This window comes from Brassica napus, unplaced genomic scaffold (genome assembly GCF_020379485.1).
Source record: "Brassica napus cultivar Da-Ae unplaced genomic scaffold, Da-Ae ScsIHWf_629;HRSCAF=925, whole genome shotgun sequence".
NCBI classification, from domain to species: Eukaryota; Viridiplantae; Streptophyta; class Magnoliopsida; order Brassicales; family Brassicaceae; genus Brassica; species Brassica napus.
Genome location: NW_026016688.1, coordinates 1 through 23,602, shown reverse-complemented (window position 1 = coordinate 23,602; position 23,602 = coordinate 1). Strand labels below are relative to the sequence as shown.

The following is a 23,602-nucleotide window of genomic DNA, read 5'->3' as shown; positions in this document are numbered from 1 at the left end:
GATTACTAATATGAATATTGAAATTTTATAATTTATAATAATTTGAAATTTGTATCTAATTTAATAATTATATTTTGTTAAAAAGAAATATTAGAGTTAACAAAATATTAGGTATATATATATATTAATCCGCACATGGTGCACGTCAACTTGTTTTCTATTAGAAATATCTCTTTCCACGTAAGATGATACGAAGACCGCACAAAAAGAGATAATCACATTTTTATTCAATTATAAAAGCAATTTATGTATGAACACGTTCTAATTAAAAAAAAGGTTACACGTAGGTTGACTATTTGACCAACAAAAACTTGTTTACATACAATATTTGGCCACACACGTGTCTACAACGCTATATATACGAACGGAGAAAGAGAAATAAGAAGAAGAAAGAAAAAAAAATGGAGATATGGTTACTAGTCATCGTGGTTTCTCTGAGCGTATCTCTTCTTCTCCATCTCCTCCTCCATCGCCTACGTAACTCATCCTCTCTTCCGCTACCTCCTGACCCCAACTTCTTCCCCTTTATCGGAACCATCTGGTGGCTCCGACAAGGCTTAGGTGGTCTCAACACCTACCTCCGCTCCGTCCACCACCGTCTCGGCCCAATCATCACCCTCCGCATCACTTCCCGTCCCGCCATATTCGTCGCCGATCGCTCCCTCGCTCACCAAGCTCTCGTGTTAAACGGCGCCGTTTTCGCGGATCGTCCACCCGCGGCTCCCATCAGCAAAATCGTGTCCAGCAACCAGCACAACATCAGCTCCGGGTCTTACGGGGCCACGTGGCGTCTTCTTAGAAGAAACCTGACTTCCGAGATTCTCCACCCTTCCCGCGTGAGGTCTTACTCCCACGCTCGCCGCTGGGTTCTCGATATCCTCTTCGATCGGTTTCGCAGGCATGGGAGCGAAGGAGAAGCCATCGTTGTCGTCGATCATCTTCACTACGCGATGTTCGCGCTTCTGGTTCTTATGTGTTTTGGGGATAAGCTTGATGAGAAGCAGATCAAAGAGGTGGAGTTTGTTCAGAGGAGACAGCTTCTTAGCTTTTCGAGGTTTAATATCCTTAACCTCTGGCCTACGCTAACCAGATTGATATTCCGAAGTCGATGGGAAGAGTTTCACCAGATGCGGAGAGAGCAAGGAGATGTGTTGCTTCCTCTGATTCGTGCTCGTAGAAAGATCGTTGAATCGAGGATGAAGAATAACAAAGACTACGTGCAGTCGTATGTGGACACTCTGCTGGATCTTGAGCTTCCGGAAGAGAAGAGAAAGCTAAACGAAGAAGAGATCGTGAGCTTATGCTCCGAGTTTCTCAACGGTGGGACCGACACGACAGCTACGGCGTTGCAGTGGATCATGGCGAATTTGGTGAAAAAACCGGAGATCCAAGAGAGACTGTACGAGGAGATCAAAAGCGTGGTTGCGGGAGAAGAAGGGAAGGAGATTGAGGAAGAAGAGGCACACAAGATGCCCTACCTCAAGGCCGTGGTGTTGGAGGGTCTCCGGAGGCATCCTCCTGGACATTTCGTGCTACCCCACAGCGTCACTGAGGACACTGTGCTGGGAGGGTACAAGGTACCCAAGAGAGGGACTGTTAACTTCATGGTGGCAGAGATTGGGAGAGATCCGGCCGTTTGGGATGACCCAATGGAGTTCAAGCCTGAGAGGTTCATCGGAGAAGAAGAACCCGTTGATATAACCGGAAGTCGGGGGATAAAGATGATGCCGTTTGGAGCGGGGAGGAGAATCTGTCCAGGGATAGGGCTGGCTATGCTGCACTTGGAGTACTATGTGGCCAATATGGTGAAGGAGTTTGAGTGGAAGGAAGTCAAAGGTTATGAAGTTGACTTGACCGAGAAGCTCGAGTTCACTGTCGTTATGAAGCATCCGCTTAAGGCTCGTGCTGTGCCCAGGAGAAGTTAATCATGTTCGATTCTCTTCTTTGGTTTAGTTTAATCTTCTCAAGATGTGATCATATGACGCAATGTGTACTTTGTTTGCTGGAGTAGATGATAAATAATAAAAAGCTTTTATTTTCCTCTGCGCATCCATAACGTAAAAGTTCACTGCAACGAATTCCTACAGTGTTTTGTTTGTATGGTGGGTCTAGAATAGTGGGATTTTTTATTATTCAAAATTCTTATTTGTCTTTCATATTTGAATTATCATAAAAATATTTATTAATCAAAAATGATCCAAACTTATGCACATTTAAAATTTCTTGTTTACGTTTTTATTTATTTCAGAGTATCACTTGTTGTTAATTATTTTCAGCATTTAAATAACGTGTTTGTCTATTCTAACATCTCTTTTGGTTTAATAAAAGTGTCTATAAGATTGAGGGTGTTTACATTTTTACTATTTACCATGCGATATGTGCATATCCATTTATTTAATTATCACAAAAAAACTCTCAACAAATACGTGATTGAAAATTTTCCAAACTCACGATTAAACCAAATGTACATATATATATTAACTTTCGTGTTGTCAATAAAAGTTTTCAATACACAGCATGTTAATCATTTATATTTTTTCAATATGAATCAATATTAATCCTTAATCGAACCGGATTTTCTGGCCTCGGTTTAATTGTTGGCGTAAGGATGGAAAAAAAAGAGTGGAATATAAATAGGACTCTCAAATTCTGCTTAGGGTTTTGTTGTTTTTTTCTCTATCGCTCACACTCCAAGTTTCCGCCGCAGAGACACAGCCATGGCTACTACCATTTCTCCTTCCGATCGTATCCTTCACGCACGTCCTTTTCCTTTTAACCTGATCGTAGCTTGTCACTGTCATAGTTCCGCTTGATTTTATTGGAAATTTCATTTCTGTGTTGGGTTTTGCTAGGGTTTAGACATTAGCTCTCTTTGTTTCGCTGTGATTTCTTGTTGTTCTAGGTTAGATCTGTTGTATTTTTTTACTGTTGAAAGCTGCAAATATTGTTATTCCTTCATTATCTCTAGAAGCTGCAGATTTGCTGCACAATCTCTCCCTTGATGCGGAAACCATGGTCAAAGTCCCTGACACTGGGAATAAGGTATCTCTCTCTCAAGCTACTGTCTTCTCTTTTAGAGACAAGTGGTAATCCCTTCATTTTGCAGGATGTGTATGGCGGAACTAAGACTGGCAAGACTAATCTTTTACCCAACAATGTTAGAGCTGTGACTGGATTGAACCAAAAGAAACTTGCTTTCAATCAAAAGGGCTCCTATGGTACCTACCCTACTGGCTATTATACTCCACCCTATCAGTACCCGAGATACGGTTATGACATGAACTATGCTTCCGGAAAGACCAACATCTCTCTTCAGTATCCCCACCTGGTATGTTCAATAATTGTCCATCATAATAATAATAATAACAACAACTTTGTATTGAGTTCTGTTTGGTTTTATGGCAGAGTACATATCAGGGACGATCAGGAAGCTATGGTCAGTCCTTCGGATACAACATGGACAGCATGTACTCAATGTATGGGCCTTACATGAGTGGCTATGGATATGATTCTTATGGTTACGGCGCTTACAAGCAAACTCCAAGTTGGTACAAGACAATGGCTTACGGGTTTTCTGGGTATGGCAAAGAGAACTTTGCTGGGTTAGACGAGCTGAATAGAGGGCCAAGAGCCAAGGGCTTCAAGATTGGCCAAGAAAGTTCCCAGCCAGAAACTCTGAAAGAGCAGGAAATCGAGAAGAAGACGAGTGAAGATGTTTCTCTTCCAGATTCCAAGGACTACAACAAGGAAGATTTCTCTGAAACCTACTCCAATGCGAAACTGTTTGTAATCAAATCATACAGTGAAGATGATATTCACAAAAGCATCAAATACAATGTGTGGTCCAGCACCCCCAATGGCAACAAGAAGCTTGATGCTGCATATAATGAGGCCAAAGAGAAGTCAAATGGGTCCTGTCCTGTTTTTCTAATGTTCTCTGTAAGTGAATCTTAAATTTTATAAAGACTCCATTGACTTTTGGATTTTTTTTATTCCAATCTGTCTAAAGAAGAATTCTGAATGTTTGTTTAAATTTTTACAGGTAAACACAAGTGGACAATTCGTTGGTTTAGCTGAGATGGTAGGACCAGTAGATTTTAACCAGACAGTGGAGTACTGGCAGCAGGACAAGTGGATTGGTTGCTTCCCTGTTAAGTGGCACATTGTCAAAGACATCCCAAATAGTTCCTTGAGGCATATAACTCTGGAGAACAATGAGAACAAGCCAGTTACAAATAGCCGAGACACACAGGAGGTCAGAGTGTGGTTCTTACTTCTCTCTGGTCATGTTGAAGGTTAAAAAAAAACTAAAATTGTTTGTGTGGATTAATCTGCAGGTAAACCTAGAGCAATGCATGAAAGTCATCAAGATTTTCAAGGAACATGCAAGCAAGACATGCATACTGGATGATTTTGTATTCTATGAGAGTCGTGAAAAGATAATCAAAGAAGGCAAAAAGAAGCAGCAGCAATATAAAAAAAAGGTAATGTAAAATTTTAAAAGAAAACAAAAAACAGCCCTTATTGTGTGTCTAATTCTAACAGATAGAGATTGTTATGTTTTCAGCAAGCTTTAGCTGCCATTGACAAAAAGGCCACTCCCAAAGACGAAACCAAAGAGACAAGTACAGCCCCACAAGTTGCCAGCGAGATATCACAAAACGGTGTTGCTGAAGTAGCTAGCGCTTGCTGAATGCAGCAGTAACTTCAGCTTACTTACGTTTGGGCGGGTTTTTTTTGTCAGTTTTCGCTACCAAATTTGCTCAATCTTTCTTAGTGTATGAGTTTGCGCCAGTTTTCTTTTTCTTGTTCCTAAAGATCGGTTTAATGTTGTTGGTTTTGGTGCTAGTAGAAGATATAAGTTTCTATCAAACTTTTTATTTATTTATTGCGTAGATGTATCATTGGGTTCTACTATCACTGTCATGTTTCATTCAAGATCCATAACGTTTAGCTTTTTAACATTAAAACATACCTAACCAGGCAAACACATTAAGAGAAAATGCAATCATAAAAGTCGAGATTTATTATCAGCAAAGATAGGAACTTGCATCCAAGAGTAAAATGTGCAGGGAAAGGAGGTAAGAAGCAAATCAAATGAAGACCTCATTTCTTATCAGCAGAAATGGTCTCAAGTTCCTTCCTTAGCTGATGCGAGAAGTCGTCACTGACATCATCATCGTCCCAGTCATCTTCCCATTGCAGACCAACTTCCTTCACTTGCTCCTCGTTCTCCACCCAATCTTCTCAAGAAACCAAACAAGAGGTCAGATACGAATCAGATTCTCTCTTTTATTTCTCCAACCAAAGAACATTACAACTACCAGACTCAGTCAGTCTCTTAATAGATCCACCACTACAAAATTTCAATCTTGGCTTTGCAAATCGGAATCCGAATCTTTTTTATTATCACCAAAAGCATACGATGAATAAAAAAAAAAAAAAAACGAAATAGAAATCCACCTTGGTTGATTTCAAACTCCTCGAACTCATCATCGTCCTCGAACAGATCCATCTTTACTTCTTCTGTCGTCGCCTTCTGCTCTGCCGCCATACGTACAGATCGAAAATTGTTACTTTTAACCGACGTTGGAAGGATAATCTCTCGTGCAAGCAAGGAGCCCTAACTTCTCTTATCAGCGAAACAGATTTTATTGCTCCATTGTCGAAATCGACCGACATTCGTAGGTCTGGGCTTTAAGTGGTAGGCCCACTAAGTAATGGGTCTTCAAGCTTGAACTCGATGGCAAGATATTATCTAATAAAAAATTCCGTATAATTTTGAACTTTTTATGAAATACCAGGTTTTCGTACTACGCGCGGAAATAATAACTTAATTTATTTTTTAAAATAATATAGATTGTCAATACATAATTAGTTTACGATATTTTTTTATAAAAATATAGGTTAAATAAAGTGCCTTCTTTTTATATTTATGTATGATTATAAGAATATATTTTGTTAAATTTTTACCTAATTATTGTAAAAAATGCTGAACATTAGATATTTTACTGAATATTGGTTTAGCAACTCAAGATTTACAAAACAAAATGGAACAATGTAGACAAAATTGACTAACAGCTGGAAAGTAGCAAAATTAACCTATCCATCACATAAGTATATAAGAGAGGGTTGGAAAGATTTTGGATAAGACACAATTGTGTTCCTATAAGCCTATGTTTTACAACTCGACAAATTTTGTTAAATAGATGACCATTGGTGAAGATGCACTGTGGACTTCACTTGGGCTTTACCATTTATATTTGAATGTGCCTCACTGACATCTCCCTTCAAACTTGGGGTGGGACTAGCTCTTGCACCAAATTTACCTCTAAGATGAACAAAGGCTTTTCGAAAAAAAGATTAAGTAAAAATGTCAGCCACTTCAAGCCAGTTTTGTCGAGTCTCAATTACTCCCAACGCAATCTGCTCTCTTATATAATGTCAGTTTGTATCAAAATGTTTTGATCTATTATGCAAAGCCGGATTTGTACTTAAGTACAGTGGAGAGAGATTGTCACAAAGAAGTAGTGTATATCTTGAGAAATATTTAAGTCAAAGAGAAGGTGAAATATCCATGTTATTTTTTGAGCTGTTGACGCTAATGCCCGGTACTCCGCTTCAGTTGATGAACGAGAGACTGTCTCTTGCCTTTTGGTCGTCCAGGAAATCAAGTTGGAGCCATGAAATGTACATAATCCACAAAATCAGCCATTGTGGGAGCATGCATCGTTTGCCAGACCAGATTCACAGCATATTGTATGTCTGGCCTAGCTATAGCATAGTACTTAAGCTTCTCGGCAAGACTTCTGAAGTATGTTGGCTCTAGAATCAAGACTTTCTACATGTTGAGTGTTGAATCCTAAATCCAGTAACAGGGGATTTATAGACTAAACAAGATATAAGTATGATTAATGGGGCCAAAGGTTTCGTTTAATGAAGTGTTTACAAAAAGCCGAAGCGAAAAATAAAAGAAGAACTCGTAGTCGTAAAGACGAACTCGGAATTCTCTCTACTTTTATCTCTCTAGTCTTTCTCTCTCTATTTCGCTGTCCCCTCTTCATTCAATTTTCTTCTGTATTTATACCCGTTTGGATGCGTCTTCTCCGCTTCGTACTGGTTGTGTGTCAGGTAGTTGGTTCAGCACTCATCATTACCCTATCGCTTGCTTAGGTGTTCTGTCTACAATTGGCGGTTGGTGCAGGCTATACGCCTTAGGCTCCTGTTCTTTGCGTGCGCCGCGGATGTTCTTCCTTCGACGTGGGCCGTTTCTGAGCTTGTCCTTTGATGTCCAACTCGCGAATGGACCGACGGCCCATCCTCCAACATTGAGGCAATGGAGTAGGCATAGGATTGCAGTCAGCTATTGAAGCTACATGTAAAATCTTTTTTATATATGCATGTTGATGAAGAAATATACTCTCTGAGTGAATTTCCATTTCTATGCACAGAAAGTATTTGGGCATTCCCATATCTTTCATAGAGAAATACTGAGATAAAGAATGCACTAGAGCTTGAAGGAGATCCATTCACTTCCGGGTAGTAAGATATAATCTACATACAGTAGGAACACCATAATCTTGTTGTCTATGTTGTTTGTGAATAGTGAAGGATCTGATTTACTATCAAACCATGCTTTTGGAGCTTGTTTGAGACCATACATCGCTTTAGTGAGTCTGCATACATGGTGAGGTCTTTCCTGATCAAAAAACCTTGCAGGTTGATACATGTAAACTAGTTCCTGCAGCTCACTGTGTAGGAAAGAACTTGATACATCTAATTGTTTTATCTTCCAAACTTTTGTTGTAGCAATGTTCAGCATTAATCTGATGGTTGCAGTCATTACAACCGGACTAAATGTCTCCAGATAATCAAGTCCCTCTTCTTGTTCAAATCATTTTGCAACCAGAAGAGATCTCAATTTCCTTACAGTCCCATATGGATTCCACTTCACCGCGTGCACCCATCTGCTTCTGAGAATATTTATATCGTCTGTAACAGGTACCATAGTCCATGTATTTAACATAGTCCCGCCATCGTTGCCCGACTCGCGCCTAGCACAATTTCAAACATGGGTTACATGCGTAGACATTATAATAAAAGTCTAATTTATTATCTTGCTTCCTTGTTTCAGAGTGCAAATTTATGTTTTGTAGTAAAGTTGTAACTAAATTTATAAGAGAACCGATTTATGTAATTAAGTTGAAATATTAATTTGATCTAAATTATTTGGTTTAATTTTTTCTTATAGTTGATATGTTTCATAAATAATTTTGGTAATATATCATTCATATAATATGTGGGTACAAAATTATAGTAACTACATATTAGCATTAACTTAACTATTATTACTGGAATATACAATCATATTTTTATTGAACTAGCCTACCTATGTTTAGTGATAATTAGTGAAATATTTTATTGAATGTACCTTTTTTTAGTGATAGCTTTTTAGTTTCATGAAATCTACAAATATTTTGGACTATGTTAAAGACAACAACTATTGGATGTAAAATGATCAAAAAGTGTTCATAAATTAAAAATATACATCTAATTATGCAATTTAATTTGTGTTTTTATTCAATTGTTTTTCTTTGGTTTAGTTTTTTTTTTTAATTTGGTTTGGTTTAAGTTTTTGGTGAACGTTTTAAACTATTAAAACCAAGCCAAATTTGTGTTTATGTGGATTCGGATTTCGATCTTTCTAATTAGGGGATAATAGGTTTTAGATACTTAAATTATGTGCAATTGTGACAGGATGAAAGTTTGTGTGATTTTAGTGTCTTAAGCCTAATATCCTAAATGGGCCGGTCAAGTTTGTCTGCGGTTATCAACGAGCTAGACTCGTGTTGGGCTTCTTGACTATTGGGCACAGCCAAGCCAGGTTGAGATTTTGTTACAGTTGTAACAAACTGAACAACAGAGAGAACGAAGAGATACAGAGGTGCGATCAAGTCTTCCTCTTCTTCAGGATCAAGCTGAGTCGCCGTCGTCGCGAGGAACCTTACTTGACCTGAGCATGATCGTCTTCACGTTCTGGTATTACACTGATACCTGAAACGTAGATAGAAGAAGAGATTAGACGATCGTATTGTACTAAGAGGATTGACTATATTGTAATCCCTATCGGAGGAGTTTTCCAATAAAGAGCTTAGTGCAATTAGGGAGCAAAAGACTCCCCCCAGATGTAGAGACGAGGTTCTCGAAATGGGAAAACAAATTCTGGTGTCTTGAGTACTTTCTTTAGTTCGATTCAATCGTGTACGAATTAGAACTCAAACGTAACAGTTTGTGTACATTTGTTAATATATGATAGTTCTGGTGTGGTAATAGCTCGTTAACACAACATTTTTAGCATGGACACACACTCTTTGTAAATGATGAAGATCAATCTGATGACGAATCTGATATACTTCTGTCTTTCTATCAATCGTGGGCTTTTGATGACAAAAGTTTATAGACTCATTTTACACCAAAAAAGTTTATAGACTCATATGTTTGGTTCACCAGCTGACATGCAAAACATTGCGACTCTACTTGTAAGTGTCTGCATAATAGATGTAAAAGCTGATATACCCATTTCGACTATCTCCATGTGTTTATATTGTACACGGAAATAACCCTAGACAAGGCAGACACGACCACATGTCCGAACCACACGGATATGAGACAACGGCAAGTGATGATGCCAAACTTAATGACACCTTTCTACTTGTATATTTATCTAAAATAGACAACATAGCCATGAACTGATTGGAGATATAAATTTTTGGGAGCTTCAGCCACATAGAACTGATAGCTGGATTTGGAAGAGTTTGTGTAATCTGAGACATCTTGCTCGCCCCATGCTAGTGTGTGAGGTTGGTAACGGTAGAAGTGCAAGTTTCTGGCACGACAATTGGACATCTCTAGGTCCACTGATTGATATCACAGGACCGAGAGGACCAGCGGTTACGGGACTATCTGAGAATGAAGTTGTGGCGGGGGCAATTAGTAATGGGGCCTGGTGGATTAGTAGAAGCCGTAGCAGGAACAGGTTCATATCATTGTTGAGGGAATGTCTTCCGGAAGTGGCTCCTATTTTATCGTCAGAGGTGGACGATATTTATTTGTGGAAACCGGGAAATAATGCAGCGTCGAGTTCTTTTTCAACAGCTAATACATGGGAAGCCCTTCGAACGCAAGGAGAGACAGTGTTTTGGCACAGACAAGTGTGGTTCCAAGGGAGAATTCCAAAGCATGCTTTCATTACTTGGGTGACGGCTAGAGACAGATTGGGCACTCGGAACAGAATGAGAAGGTGGGGGCTTCAGGTACCTGCGGGTTGCATCCTTTGTAACGCTGCGGATGAGTCAAGGCAACACCTGTTTTTTGACTGCTGCTTCAGTGCAGAGGTGTGGTCGTTCTTCTGCGCTAGGCTCTCAATTACTCCTTTTGTGATATTTGAGGATGGGTTAAGATGGTTGAGTAACCCTTCCTCGGATGAGTTTTTGAAGTTGATCATCAAGCTTGTATATCAAGCAGCGATATATAGTATTTGGAAAGAAAGAAATGCTAGAGTGCATAACCAAAGTTTCAGACCAGCTCGGATTTTGATTGCTGAGATCAAGCAAGTAGTTCTAGCGCGTTTGGACCCCTTGTCAAGAGCTCATAACTCTCGCAGAACAGATACAACTTTGCTTGGGACTTGGTTTGGTAGATTTTGAAGTTTGTGGAAGGGTAGAAGAGTAGATGGATTTCCTTTTTGGAGAAAGCTAGGAGATAGCTAGGAAATAGGCGACAGAAGTTTGCAGAAGAAAGTACAGGTTTGGATTCAGTCTTTATTTTTTGATGGCCCGGTTGTGGGTTTTTTTTCCTGCAGTAGTAGAGTTGTAATCTCTGATTAAATAAATAAAGGAATTTAAAAAAAAAAAAAAAAAAAAAAACATAGCCATGAACGAACATTAATGACGTCAAGGGATTTCATGCATCCACATTTCTCACGTGACTCTTATTCAATCTCCTATATCATAGATAGGAATCAATTCGCTGAAAAAGTACTTAAACGACAATTTTATTGTTTAGATTAAACTTAGAGAGGCTTCTGGCAAGTGATGATGCCAAACTTAATGACACCTTTCTTGTACCCTTCAATCATCAATGGCATTGTCAATGCTCCTTTTATACTCTTCATACCTGTATGTTTCTAATCTTATAAACATTTGGAATCATGAATGTAAACAACATTGCGGAAACATACCACTACGAAGCAGAGACACAAGGCCCTTCCACGTTAATGCGGTTCGTATAACCGCCGGCCAGAAAGGAGCTACGTTCTCTGACCAATCTGCATACTTAATATCCTACAAACACACATATATTTGAGACAATACTTACTGATTTTAGCATCGGAGCGTGAGAAATATAATAACCTGGAGCGAGAGGGATTGAAGCAACTCGACATAATCAGTGGTGGAGCACCAGGCCGGGAGATAAAATGTTTTGCAGATTCTGTCCAAGAGGTTCTGCTCCCATGGCTGCAAAGATTCTTCCCCTTGAGATAGATTTCTGTGGCACCATGTCACTATTATTATCCTTCCTCCTGGAGCCGTCACACGTACCAATTCCTTCACGAACTACACTCATTTCGCACACACAGTAAATATGCTTCCACAAGGAAGACTGAATGAGTTTCTAAAATACCACACTAAGATTCTGTTTTCGAACAGATACTACAATTTTCTTTTTGTAAACTCTGCCTAAAATTTTTTAGACAAAAGAAACCATGACATAACTAAATAGAAAACGTGTTGTTATATAAATTTGACAAAATTTTACCCTCACATCCTTCTTTTGTTTATTTTAAAATTATTGGACATCATTGACATGAAAAGATAGATATTGTCTAGTAAATCTAGTATAAAAGTTATGCTGAGCTAGTATACCTTGGCCTTGTCAGGCATATGCTCACCGCTTTCCATTGACCAAACAAGATCGGATATACCATCTTCAAATGGTTGGTCCAATGCATCTGCAACTTGGAAGGAAACCTGGTCCAATGGCGTCTCAGTTAGATCAGATTATCCGCAGAAAGAATGGTCGAATGTACGAGAAGACACCTTATGAGAGAGTGATTGAGCGGTGGCGAGATCATTTGCTCTCTTGGCTTGAACGGGACTGAGTGTGATGCCAATGCATTCGGCACCAAATTTAGAGGCAATATACCTTGAGCTTCCTCCGATCCCACACCCAACATCCACCACTCTCTTTATCTTTTTCTCCTCTTCTTTAAAAAAGTCATGTGTTTATAATATAAATTAATACTAGATCTTGACCCGCGCCCCCGCGCGGATGTTGGATTTAACTTGCGTTCAATGTAAACTTATAAACCATTGATTTTATAAAATGTCCATTTATATTTTTATGTTTTGTAAATATATTTAGAGTAGAATATATTATATTATAAAATAGATGTTTGATAATAATTTTTATTTGTACGTAATATTATATTTATAATTTTATAACTTGATGCAATTTGATGTAATTGTAATATTCATATATCAACCTATTGATTTTTTTTGTTTATTTATTTAAAAATGATTTATTTTTTTACTGTAGGTTTTTATAAATTATTATTAATTTTATGATATTTGGTTTTCTTGAAAATTGTATTGTAGCAGATTAATATATACTATATATTGCAGTTTGCGTTTTTATTTTCAGCAAAAAGAAATAACAATTCATTGTAATTAATTTAATTTTTTTATTTTAAGTGAAGTGGCAGATTTGTAAATAAGAAAGAAATGCAATGGCTAAATATGAAATAAAAATAGATATTTAATATGTTAACTGTGTTTCCAAACATTTTTCATTTAATCTGCTATCCAAGTTTCTAAACGACAGAATCTGTAAATGAGAAAGAAATACAGTGACTAAATATGTAAATAAAAAATATTTAATCTGCTATCCTTGTTTCCAAACAATTTTCATTTAATCTACTATCTAAGTTTCCAAACAGTACCAAAATGTACTTCAGTTTTAATAATATAGATTAACAACAACAATCCCAAGCAGAAAGATATTTTCACCGAATGCGCATTATTATTTCAGTTTAAATTGTTTTCTTAATCTTGAAATGGGGAACTTATTCATTATCCATAATAGTTTCAAAAAGAGCTTACAAATCTTATTATTAATAAATATAAAACTATGAATAATTATAAGAAAATTATTACTGAGTTTTTTTCTCAAAAATATATAATTCTAAGTTACAACTATGTATGATATATTTTCTCAAAAAAACTATGTCTATGTTTTGATATATAATGTGAAAAATCACCTCTTGTCTTATATACAAAGAGTTAGGGTAACTAAACGTAAAAAAAAAATATCTAGGAATAATAGTGTTACAAATTGTTCATAAAAATGATTAGTTAGGGAATGGGTCTGCTTCTGGATGGGACGTGGCTTACTGTAAGCCTTTCTTCCCAAGGGATAAACAGAAAGGCTATATCTGACTTCAAACATCCCTACTCATTTCTGTTACCAACAACAAATAAAAAGTAAAACTAAACCTTTGTTATAGATTTTAAAGAGTTCAAAGAGTAATTTGTTTGTAAGAATTGTTTATAATAAAAGTTCAAAAAAATGTTTATAATAAACAACGTATCAAACTCAAGTGTAGAGCATGAGAAGCGAACCAGTAACGCCGGCGAAACGTAGAGACTCTTCAATCATCCGGATCTGAGCTTCCCGGTGACCGGAATCTGAAAGTTGAACAGAGGAATCGGGATCGTAGAAGCCGTGATGCATATGATCTCCCCAAATCTCCTCCCATAATCCCGACGTCTCGTTGTAGAATTCCGCTATTCCTTCTCGCAGCGCCTCAGCGGAGGAGGTAGCAGCAGCCGTCACAGCCACGCTTCCACGTGATGCCGTCGTCGTCATTAAGGCTGAGGATCGCCGTTGGGACTGAAGGAGAAGCGACGGTGAACGGAGGGAAGATACTTTGTGCCTGGGGAGGCTTATGAGAGAGGAGGGTGGTGCGAGTGTCGCTTTCATTTATAATGAGAGGTTGGTTGGAGAAACAAGAAATGTGGCTGTGTATGGGATTATGTTTTTTATTATAATACCATGCCCATGGCTGAAAACATGTGAGAGATTCTAAAAGAAAAAAATATATTAATATTATACTAATGTATTTACTGTTTTTTTTGTTTATAAAACAGAACCAATAAAGAGGTAAGTGACACATATGTGTGTCAGTATTGGAACCGTTTCTTAAAGTGTTTAATTGAGAATTTTCCTATTTTCTCTTTCTTAGCTTTCTATTATTTTAATTTTAGGAATTTGTGTTAAGAACCTACTGATAAACATGCTTTTACAACCCCATACTTTAATTTATTTTTATATTAATTTTTAAGCATGAATGTTTTTTCTAGAACCAAAAATATCAAACCAAACTTATTTTCGATATCCTTTACATATTAAAAAAGAAAAATTTATAATAAATGTATTCAAACAGTAATTGACATGTGGAAGTTTCACAATAACTTGAAAATTAGAATAAAAATGGAGCAGTCTCATAATTAGTTAAAAGTTATTGTATTCACACCCTAATTTTTTTTAACTCCAGCGCATATAATTTAATGTTGTTTACACACTATTTTTTTTTAAAAATCAACTCAGTTTTAATTTATGCATTTTAAACATTTGAATTGGTGAACTAAAATTCTCTCAGTGTAACTACTGAATATTACTCTCTCTCTTCCTAAATGATCCATGTTCTGGAAAAAATATTTGTTTCAAAAAGATGTATATTTTATGTTTTCTATGAAAAAATTACAAACTTTAAGAAAATTAAGTTGGTTTTATTAGATTACTATTGGTTAAAAATTATTGAAAATTACAGAAAACGATAAATTTATTATAGCGATTTAATGCGTTTTCTTAATATGTGTGAAAACTCTAAAAAGTCTATCTTTTAGGAACGGAGAGAGTATTATTGAAAGAAAAAAATTACAAAATCATTAAGATTCGCATCAACTAAAATGTTAGAATGAGAATGTTTTTAAAAACTGAAAGTTTCGTACATTGCCCAACCTAGTCATCGTTGAAGCTTTTGTCCATGAAACCAACAAATAATTGTGATTGATTATGAATTAAGGAAACTGAAGTGAAAAAAACACCGCACACAAAATCAAATATTTAGTTTAGCCAAATGTTGATTTTCTTTACAGAGTTTTCATATCAGACAAAGAATTGGAAACAAAATCAAATCGCTAGAAAAAAGTCAGAAATCAGAAAAACTGTAAAAGGAAAGAAAATTCACGAAATCGAATAAAAACAAATTCAAGTGCCGAGTGAAGAGCGAAGATATCACATCATTTTCGACGCAACCCTAACCGCCTTTTACTCGATTGTATCGTGTTTTTATTATATTTTCCAAGATTTTTTTATAAGAAATTAAATGTTATTGGATATAGACTACATTAATTTTGCAACATGTTCAACAATATTGATACGACGTCCAACCATTTTCATTGGTTCTTAATATATGGTCCAATAATTGTGTAAAATAGGCCCAAACTATTACATTTATTTTATTTTTCTTTATATTAGTAGAAGAAATTAAGTCTCGGTAAAATATATGAATCCGAAGAACCGGACCGAACTTGATTTGAAAGTAATAGTAAACACAAATTAAAATTGATTAAGTACTAGATGGATCTACAATTTTAATATCCGGATCACCATACTAGAATCCAATCCAAACTGAAATATTTTAGATACCGAAAATATTTTTTTAGTATTTTATATCTATTAGATATTCCAAAATATGAAATATCTAAAAATTGTCAAAATAGTCACAAATAAATATCTAAAATAACAAAAATGTTAAAAATACTGAAATATCTATTTTCTCTATCCAAATATTTAAATTGAATTAATTTTAATGTAAATTTAATTATTAAGTCTTACATTAGTCAAATTTTATGTTTTACATTATTTTATTTTCGGATTTTGAGGACTTAAAGTATACTTAGATTTCTGTTAAAAATTACATAATTAAAATGAGTACTCGAACTCAAACCCAAACTAAACCCGCAATAATTCAAATCAAATCCAAACCAAATATAGTTTTTTTTTTGTAAATATCCAAATCAGCTTTAAATTTCTAACTCTAAAAATTCAAAATCTGATTAGATCAATTGAATCTGAACAGATATATGAACCATCCCTAGAAAAAGCAATATGAAAAATCCCTTACTACAATATAAAATAAACAATCTAATCAACTATTTCACTTTACATACAGTGCAGATGACTACCTAGTCTAAAAATTGTAAATAAAGCAAACCAAAAACTGAATGTATAAATGAATATATTGAAATATGTATTATACTCTTAAAATTTTATTTATATTTATTTTTAAAATAATTAAATATCTAAAATGTAATTAATCAAATATTTATATCAATGTGAATTTAATCTTTTCTATAAAATTATTCTAACTAAATTTATAAGAAATTTGACAAGAAAAATTATAACTAATCTTAACCTTTTTGACAAAAAATTACTTAACCTTTCTGTTATTTAATTTCATAATTTCTGTTAACTGTTTTGTCAATTTAGTACATCAATTTATGAATGTTATCAATTAACTACAGCTCATACCGAAAAGAAAGTTAAATTTTAAATAATAAATTAATATTTTAATAAAATAATAATAATTTTTTTATGAGATATAAAATTGGAGAAAATCATAAAAATCAAGAAAAATCTAAATGCGTCTCCCAGCATAAGTATTTTTAATTTTTTATGGTTCTTGACCTGCAAAATAGATGTATCTAAACTTATCATCATTTTTCCAGCCTTATTTAAGACTTTTTCTTCAACAAAGACATGCCGACATTCTGCTTCTCCTCTATATTTTCTTCAACAAAGACAAAGTCTTAGATGACAATTCAGTTTCAAAAGAAAAAAAGTCTTAGATGACAAAAAAAAAGGGGACAAAGTCTTCTATCTGACTTGAGAATGAGTTTCTGTTTGCTGTCTTCATGTTGATCAGAGTATGGTATTTCACACGATGGTCTCTCTTCAACACAAGATTCTTCTTCATCTTCTTCTCCATTAGATTCAGAACCAACATTTACTAGCTGTGATACTTCTCCTTCAAAATTACCATAAACTTCTCATGCTTCGCTTATCTGGCTGTTTTCTTCTTCATACCATCCTTGATGGTTGTTAGCTTATGTGGGTGATCTTGTGGTTCTTCCTCTTCTTGATTTTTTACATCTTTTATGTCTTTTTCGATTTGTAGTGTTTGGGTGATTTTTAGATGTAAATTGTTTTTATTAATTTCAGACCGGACCTTATGAAAAGCTGCCTAAGCACCCCTTTGAGGATCAAAACAAACATATTTTGTTTATATATAATTGTGCACAAGAGCTAACACTGCTTATGCAAAATTCATCTAATAATCAGAAACAAGCAATAGAACAACAAAACATGGCGGATATAACGTCTAACTTAGGTTCACTAGACTAAATCTACCCAAAACTAAGTTCCTTAAGGCTAAATCCAGATGCAAAGCATGTGGAGTCTAGGAAATCATGAATAAATGTGTCCCTTCTCTTCTGTTTTGACCTTTGTTTATATAGTGCTCTCTAGGTCGGCTGACTTCCCATTCTGCCATAGATTCAAACTTATCCTCTTTCATTTTTCCTAGTTATTCCTTTTCTCTAAGATTTGTATTTTCCTCTTCAGAAATTTTCCTTTTCTCATTATTATTTCATATTCTTCTCCACCTAGATAGTTTGTCACTTGTTTGGGCTTATTTACGATTTAGATCACGGTGAGGAGGTAGGAGCAACGAAGAGATCATATGGGCGAGGAGATATTAACAAGGGGAAAGGAAGAGAGAGAGGGTGAGGAAGATCTCCTTGTTGGCTCTTCCCGCCTCTTTCGTTTTATGTTAATTATTTTGTGTAGTTCTGTTTATTTCCCTTAAAAGTTATTTCGTATAAGGATGTTAAGCTTTGTTTAAGTTTACGGAAGTTGTCTTCGAAAAAAATTGTTTCGTTTTGTTTCATGAAAGTTATTTTGTAAAACTGTTTAGCCTTGTTTTATGAAAGATGTTCCGTAAAACTTTGTCAAAGTTAGTTTTTCAGAAGCTTATTTCATGAAAAAAAAACGGTTTAATTTTTATACAAAAGATGTTCTATATAACTTTCTCGAAGTTACTTTTGCGGAAGTTTAGTTTGTAAAAACTGTTTAGTTTCGTTTATGAAAGATATTCTAAAAAACTTAGTCGGAGTTATTTATTCAAAAGTTTATTTTGTAATATTGTTTAGTTTTATTTTACGAAAGACGTTCCGTTAAACGATAAATAACAGTGTTCTTATTGAGTTCTTATTTGCACGTAACTTGTTCTTTTTTACATTTTCTAGGAAGGGCTATAAGAAGCATATTCCGATGTATCATAATTTAAATCTCTGCGGCGTATGCATAACTATTTTCTTAACATTTTTGGCTCGATTACGTGAACAACATGTTTTTGCTTTGTTTAAGTGATTTTAGCCGCTGATATCATTTTGACTGATGTAATCAAGGTTGCTGGTTGTGTAACACTCTAAAACTGATCCGAAGATGGTCAAAGTGTATGGTAATGGAGCTAAGCTTGTTGGTTGTGCAACACTCTGAAACTTTGGCCGGTGGATGGAGTACATCCGATGGATAAGGATTGAGTCGCTCAATCAATAGCACGGACAAAAATGTTGAATCACTCAATAAGGCCATGTTCAGTTTTGTGTTTAATGCAACATCTAGTTACAACATTTCTATATTGCATTCAACCGTTGTTCGTTTTAATAGGTAGTATTTACATCCAAATACAATATTTAGTGCTAATTTATTTGTTTTTTTTTTAAAGAACATTTGAATACCAGTGGTTTAAATGACTAAAAATGCATGTCTTATGTTATTAATAATGAGAAAATTATAATATTTGGATAAATATATTTATAATTGTATTTGTAACAAAATAAAAATACGATTTTGTAATTTTGACGGACTACGCTATAACAAAAAGAACTGTACAAGAATGTTATTATTTTTTAATGCCATCAAAAAAAGTTCGGCGCACGTAGAAAATCGTTGCTGTGTATTTAAAACCGTTATGGCAGTATTGACGGCTGAGTTAATATAATTATTGCTAATTTACACATACAAATAAACCAGAAAATACTGCTGAGTTACAAAAAATGGCTGACTTATGAACAATAGGCTGACAATGACGAAACATATTTTGGCAAGCCTAACGCTAAGCTTATTTGACTCATCTAAGCCAAACTGAATTATACGTGGAGTAATAATTTAAAATTCAACATACTTTTTTATTATAGAAAATAATTAAATCTACATTTGGACATCATTATTTTATATTTGAACTTCAACGATTTGAGAAGAAAAAATCATATACATATTTTTGTAGTCTTATTCTTTTGTTTTGGTCTAACTATTTTAATTTTATTTTATTTAAATTTTAATAAAGTTAAAATTATATTTGATGAAAACAAAACTTTTCACTATATATCTCTTATCACCTAGTTATATATATATATATATATATAAATTATAATAAATTTTGGATTTTTGTTGGTTCTTGTTAAAATATGTTAAATTGAGAAAATTCAGTTTTAATAAACCTAATGAACCGATAAATAATTTTTTAATCATTTGACTATCAAACTTTTTTATTAGTATTATTTTAGTTTTGTATTTTTACTGCACGCTTACAGTTAATTTTGGTAAATGTATATATTTATACAGAATATGATACTTAAATTGATGTAAAAATATATATTCGTAAATATATTTATCTTGTTTTATTAATTTGATATATATATATATTAATTTAGTAGTGATATATGAGTTATTAGTTATTGATATATTTTAATACTCTTGCAAAAAATAAATATTTATATAGAAAGTTTACATTAATGATGATACATGAATCAAAAGTCATTACCATATTTAAAAAAAATTAACAAAAAGAAGATAAATTTTTATACGGAAATTCTACATGTCATAATAAGATTAGTATCATGTCATATTTTTTCAAAGACATCATCTTTTTGTTGTTAAAATTCATTGTGGTGATGACACACATATACATAACACTTTATAAATAGTGTCTAAAAATTCTCTGAAAAAGAAACTAAAATAATGTATTTTCATCAAAATAATACGCGAAGAAGAAGACAAGACAGGTTTTATGAGGTAAAAGAATTTAATTGAACATAATATGTTCGGTTGCACATCCGTATTTTGATTCTTAAAACTAAAGAGGTAAAACTGTAAAAGTACTTTTGTACCTTATTATTTAAATATATACATTTAAATAATTATTTGAATAATCAAAAATTAAATTAAATTAAAGAAAGATATTATTTTCGAATAATACATTTTTAATTCATACTTTTATTTATTATTTTATCTTTTTGTTTCAATACTTTTTCAAAATTTATTTTGAAATTTGAAAAAATATTTTTGAAACTATTTTTCTTATTTTAAATTTCAATTTTTAGATATTTATTTTTAAATCCTAAATCCTACCCCAAAATTTCACCTTTCAAATCTAACACTAAAGTTAGATAGTTAACTATGAGAAACTGAGTATAAATATATGTTTAACTACTTTTTTTGCCATCAAAAGTTTACCTATTTTTTATAATATTTATGATAAAACATTTGGTCTTTCTGGTAAATATTGATGAGTTTTCTTTTATTGGGAATTTTAGTGATGAGTGAAGTACAGAGGGATGGAGCGTGGATTCAGTAGTAGAGTTTTGTAAAGTCAATGTAAAACAATCATGAAGAGAAACCATTTCCGACATTACAAAACCAGTACATAATTTGCAAGCAAAAAAACAAATATTTGATAAACCAAAACAAGGTATAATCTATCTCATCGGTGTAACTGTTGCTAGTCTCATGCCAATGAATCCAGATCAAGTATCATCCGCAACTCACGGGATAATGCTTTTGCAGAAATGCGTATAGGGAAAAACCAATGAACCTCTTCTACGAAGTGGAGAGAACACAAGTTTCCTCCTACCCACGCCCATCATCATCTTCACTATCGTCGCTGTCATCGCTGTAAAGGTAATATATGTGAGTCCATCCGAACTTTATCCACAACAAAGGTCCAGGCATCAAAGGCATGCAAGCATTAATTATGGTTTTAAAAAAATTCTACGTTTATAGATTTCATCATTCTATGGACTGAAGGATAAGCCATATCTTGAATCGTTTATGGCAGATGAATGACTAAATGTATAAAGTGAAATGTAATGAAGATAAAGTACCTTTGTTCAGGCAACTTGGATAACCGTCGGGCATCCAATCCTGTGATATATTTTTGAGCTGCTTGAACATTTTCTGCGCCTGGAGAGGTCAACAAATGTAAATTAGTAACAGAAACTTACATGCGTATGCACTCAAACTGTGCCAGCATAAATGGTTGGAACTCAAAACTGAGAAGTGTCCAGAGATATGTTATCCAGATTCAATACCCTTTGTTAACTGGAACACGTGCATAGCACATCTTTCGGCAGCAAGTCTCACTGGTGTGCTTCCATCTTTCAAACATTCAGCAGCGGAGCGCCCTATAACACTGACATTGGCAATGGTTGCTGCCGGGTTATTCTGTAAAAAAAAGACACGTCTTACGTTACCGCCTTACGTATCACTAACAAAGGATCAACTCAAAACGACTACTAGAATCTTATTACTTACTTTTGCAAAAGCTTTAAGTGAAGAGAGAGCTCTTCTTCGGACCTCACTCGAGTCATCATGCAAAGCTGAGACTATCGATGAAAGGATATCGATAACCACTCTTGCTGTGTTGGAAGGCTCAATGCAAGTTGATGTAGCAAAAGCCTTCCCAAGGCCTTTGTCGAGGTTTCACGTAATGGAAACTATTAAAAGAAGATGTCAGAATTAGTCAAACAGATAACCATGGAAAACTTATGTCTCACAAGGGTACCTTCTCGTCTTCAAAGAGCTCTTAAGAGAATTAAAACACTGCGGAAAAGAGTGGAGATGTCATATGGTCGAAGGGTTGTGCTTCAGCAAGGATGCAATACAGAGAACTGAGCCATGCCTAGAGCTCCATTTTGGTGAAGTAGATAAAGAAATGATTTCCTGAAGCAGAACACGAGTTGTGCAGCTTCTAGGTACTGCAAAAATACAACAGTAAGAAGTTCATCAAAAGTACAATTATCACATAACTACTGCAAAAATACAATAGTAAGAAGCTTGGGCTTCATCAAAGCATAGTACAATTATCACATAACTAAAAAACAAAAAGTCCGTTGGCATGTAAAACCCCATACCTGTGATAAGACACCCAGCATGCTATGGCAAAAATTCGAACTTGGTCATCATCATTGTGCATTAGTTCCTTAATGAGATCAAAAATGCGTATTCTAACAGCAGGCCCAATGCTCTTCCCAGCATGTTTTATTACACCTCTCATAGCAGATAGAATGGCCTCACGTACCCCAGAATCTGCAGCCTGATACACACGGATTTCAGAAACTAACAACTAGATCTACAAATTACTGAAATTATGCATCGGTTGCTAAGACATGCAAAAATTACCCACGAAACTAGTCGTCAAGTCACCAACTAATGGGTCAATCCTCGTGCTTAATGCACAAGCTTCCCCAAGGCAAGCGCAGCACTAGAACGGATGGTCCTGCAGTGTGAAAGTAGACGAGAATACGATGATCAGAAATGAACAATACAACTCCATTTTCTAGAGAACACATCCACAGACCGGACTAAATCCGAACTGTTACCGAGATAGCTGTTTCCTTTCACTACATATTTATAAACTTACCTTGTAGGGTCTTGTAGACACTTGACAATGTTGTTTGAAGTTGAGGGAGGAACGGCTTAAGCGCCACCACCACCCTTTGTATTAGAATGATTAATGTAGCCAAGATAGCGCTTTTGACCTGCCATGGAAACCGATCTCCTATGATCCGAATAAGAGGCCTGAAATAACAATAAATGTAAATCTTAGTTCAACAGACAGTTCCATACCTTATAACATTTTATGGTATTTTTTCAGTGAAACTTGAACATAATTAATCCAAATAAAAGCTTTGGTAAAGTAAGAAATACTGCTTTTCGATAGTAGCAGAAGTAGCAAAACAAAGGAATTAAGATTCACACACTGCATACCCTGTATCGGTATGACGAACTCTTCATGCTTTCCTGCTTCCTCGCTAGTAACTTCAATAGTTCACTAAGACAAGTGCAGCTTGCTCTCTTAACTCGGCTGATCCACTAATTAGACCCTGGAAGTCATAGCAAAAGGATTATACTAAACGGTTATTATCTCTGTACTTCGGTAAGAAAAATTCCAAAAAAGCGAGATAAGCTCAAGGCCAGCCAAAAACCAATGCTTATACTACTAATTTAAAGATCTGTTTATTTTGCCTTGGCACAGAAAAGTAAGATTTTCAGAATACCTTAAAAATACGGAAGTATATGCTAAAAGGGCATTTAGGAAGGCATAAAGCCGAATAACAACATATCCGTCCTCACA

General features: G+C 34.8%; 5 protein-coding genes and 1 long non-coding RNA gene across 9 annotated transcripts; 3 read left to right on the top strand and 3 right to left on the bottom strand.

Moving 5' to 3' along the window:
• The first annotated feature begins 311 nt into the window (after nucleotides 1–311).
• Nucleotides 312–2,040, top strand: LOC125604824 (cytochrome P450 89A2-like). Its single transcript, XM_048775021.1, has one exon. The coding sequence runs from the start codon at nucleotides 402–404 to the stop codon at nucleotides 1,923–1,925; it is 1,524 nt and encodes a 507-aa protein (XP_048630978.1). The 5' UTR covers nucleotides 312–401; the 3' UTR covers nucleotides 1,926–2,040.
• Nucleotides 2,041–2,612: 572 nt separating this feature from the next.
• LOC125575081 (YTH domain-containing protein ECT3-like) lies at nucleotides 2,613–4,917 on the top strand. 3 transcript variants are annotated; one of them, XM_048775023.1, is made up of 7 exons: nucleotides 2,613–2,745; nucleotides 2,969–3,042; nucleotides 3,107–3,328; nucleotides 3,406–3,939; nucleotides 4,043–4,255; nucleotides 4,338–4,484; nucleotides 4,568–4,917. In XM_048775023.1, the coding sequence occupies exons 1-7, from the start codon at nucleotides 2,718–2,720 to the stop codon at nucleotides 4,691–4,693; spliced, it is 1,344 nt and encodes a 447-aa protein (XP_048630980.1). In that variant the 5' UTR covers nucleotides 2,613–2,717; the 3' UTR covers nucleotides 4,694–4,917. The 3 variants fall into 3 exon arrangements, with proteins under 3 accessions (XP_048630980.1, XP_048630981.1, XP_048630979.1); XM_048775024.1 differs by having other exon boundaries at nucleotides 2,659–2,745; nucleotides 2,972–3,042; XM_048775022.1 differs by having other exon boundaries at nucleotides 2,703–2,745; nucleotides 2,936–3,042.
• A 91-nt stretch (nucleotides 4,918–5,008) lies between these two features.
• On the bottom strand, nucleotides 5,009–5,719 carry LOC106390421 (protein DSS1 HOMOLOG ON CHROMOSOME V). The gene is made up of 2 exons (XM_013830877.3): nucleotides 5,464–5,719; nucleotides 5,009–5,243 (listed from the first exon to the last, which is right to left on the bottom strand). Exons 1-2 carry the CDS (start codon nucleotides 5,552–5,554, stop codon nucleotides 5,107–5,109), a joined length of 228 nt encoding a protein of 75 aa, XP_013686331.1. The 5' UTR covers nucleotides 5,555–5,719; the 3' UTR covers nucleotides 5,009–5,106.
• A 4,126-nt stretch (nucleotides 5,720–9,845) lies between these two features.
• On the top strand, nucleotides 9,846–10,706 carry LOC125604818. Its single transcript, XM_048775014.1, has one exon. It carries the CDS (start codon nucleotides 9,846–9,848, stop codon nucleotides 10,704–10,706), a length of 861 nt encoding a protein of 286 aa, XP_048630971.1.
• A 221-nt stretch (nucleotides 10,707–10,927) lies between these two features.
• On the bottom strand, nucleotides 10,928–14,139 carry LOC125604823 (tocopherol O-methyltransferase, chloroplastic-like). 2 transcript variants are annotated; one of them, XM_048775019.1, is made up of 6 exons: nucleotides 13,680–14,139; nucleotides 12,099–12,265; nucleotides 11,925–12,029; nucleotides 11,412–11,615; nucleotides 11,240–11,342; nucleotides 10,928–11,175 (listed from the first exon to the last, which is right to left on the bottom strand). In XM_048775019.1, the coding sequence occupies exons 1-6, from the start codon at nucleotides 14,038–14,040 to the stop codon at nucleotides 11,072–11,074; spliced, it is 1,044 nt and encodes a 347-aa protein (XP_048630976.1). In that variant the 5' UTR covers nucleotides 14,041–14,139; the 3' UTR covers nucleotides 10,928–11,071. The 2 variants fall into 2 exon arrangements, with proteins under 2 accessions (XP_048630976.1, XP_048630977.1); XM_048775020.1 differs by having other exon boundaries at nucleotides 12,099–12,262; nucleotides 13,680–14,124.
• Nucleotides 14,140–20,856: 6,717 nt separating this feature from the next.
• On the bottom strand, nucleotides 20,857–21,958 carry LOC125604819. The gene is made up of 4 exons (XR_007336436.1): nucleotides 21,781–21,958; nucleotides 21,558–21,690; nucleotides 21,351–21,429; nucleotides 20,857–21,139 (listed from the first exon to the last, which is right to left on the bottom strand). It is a non-coding gene; the product is annotated as an uncharacterized LOC125604819 (long non-coding RNA).
• Nucleotides 21,959–23,602: the final 1,644 nt, after the last annotated feature.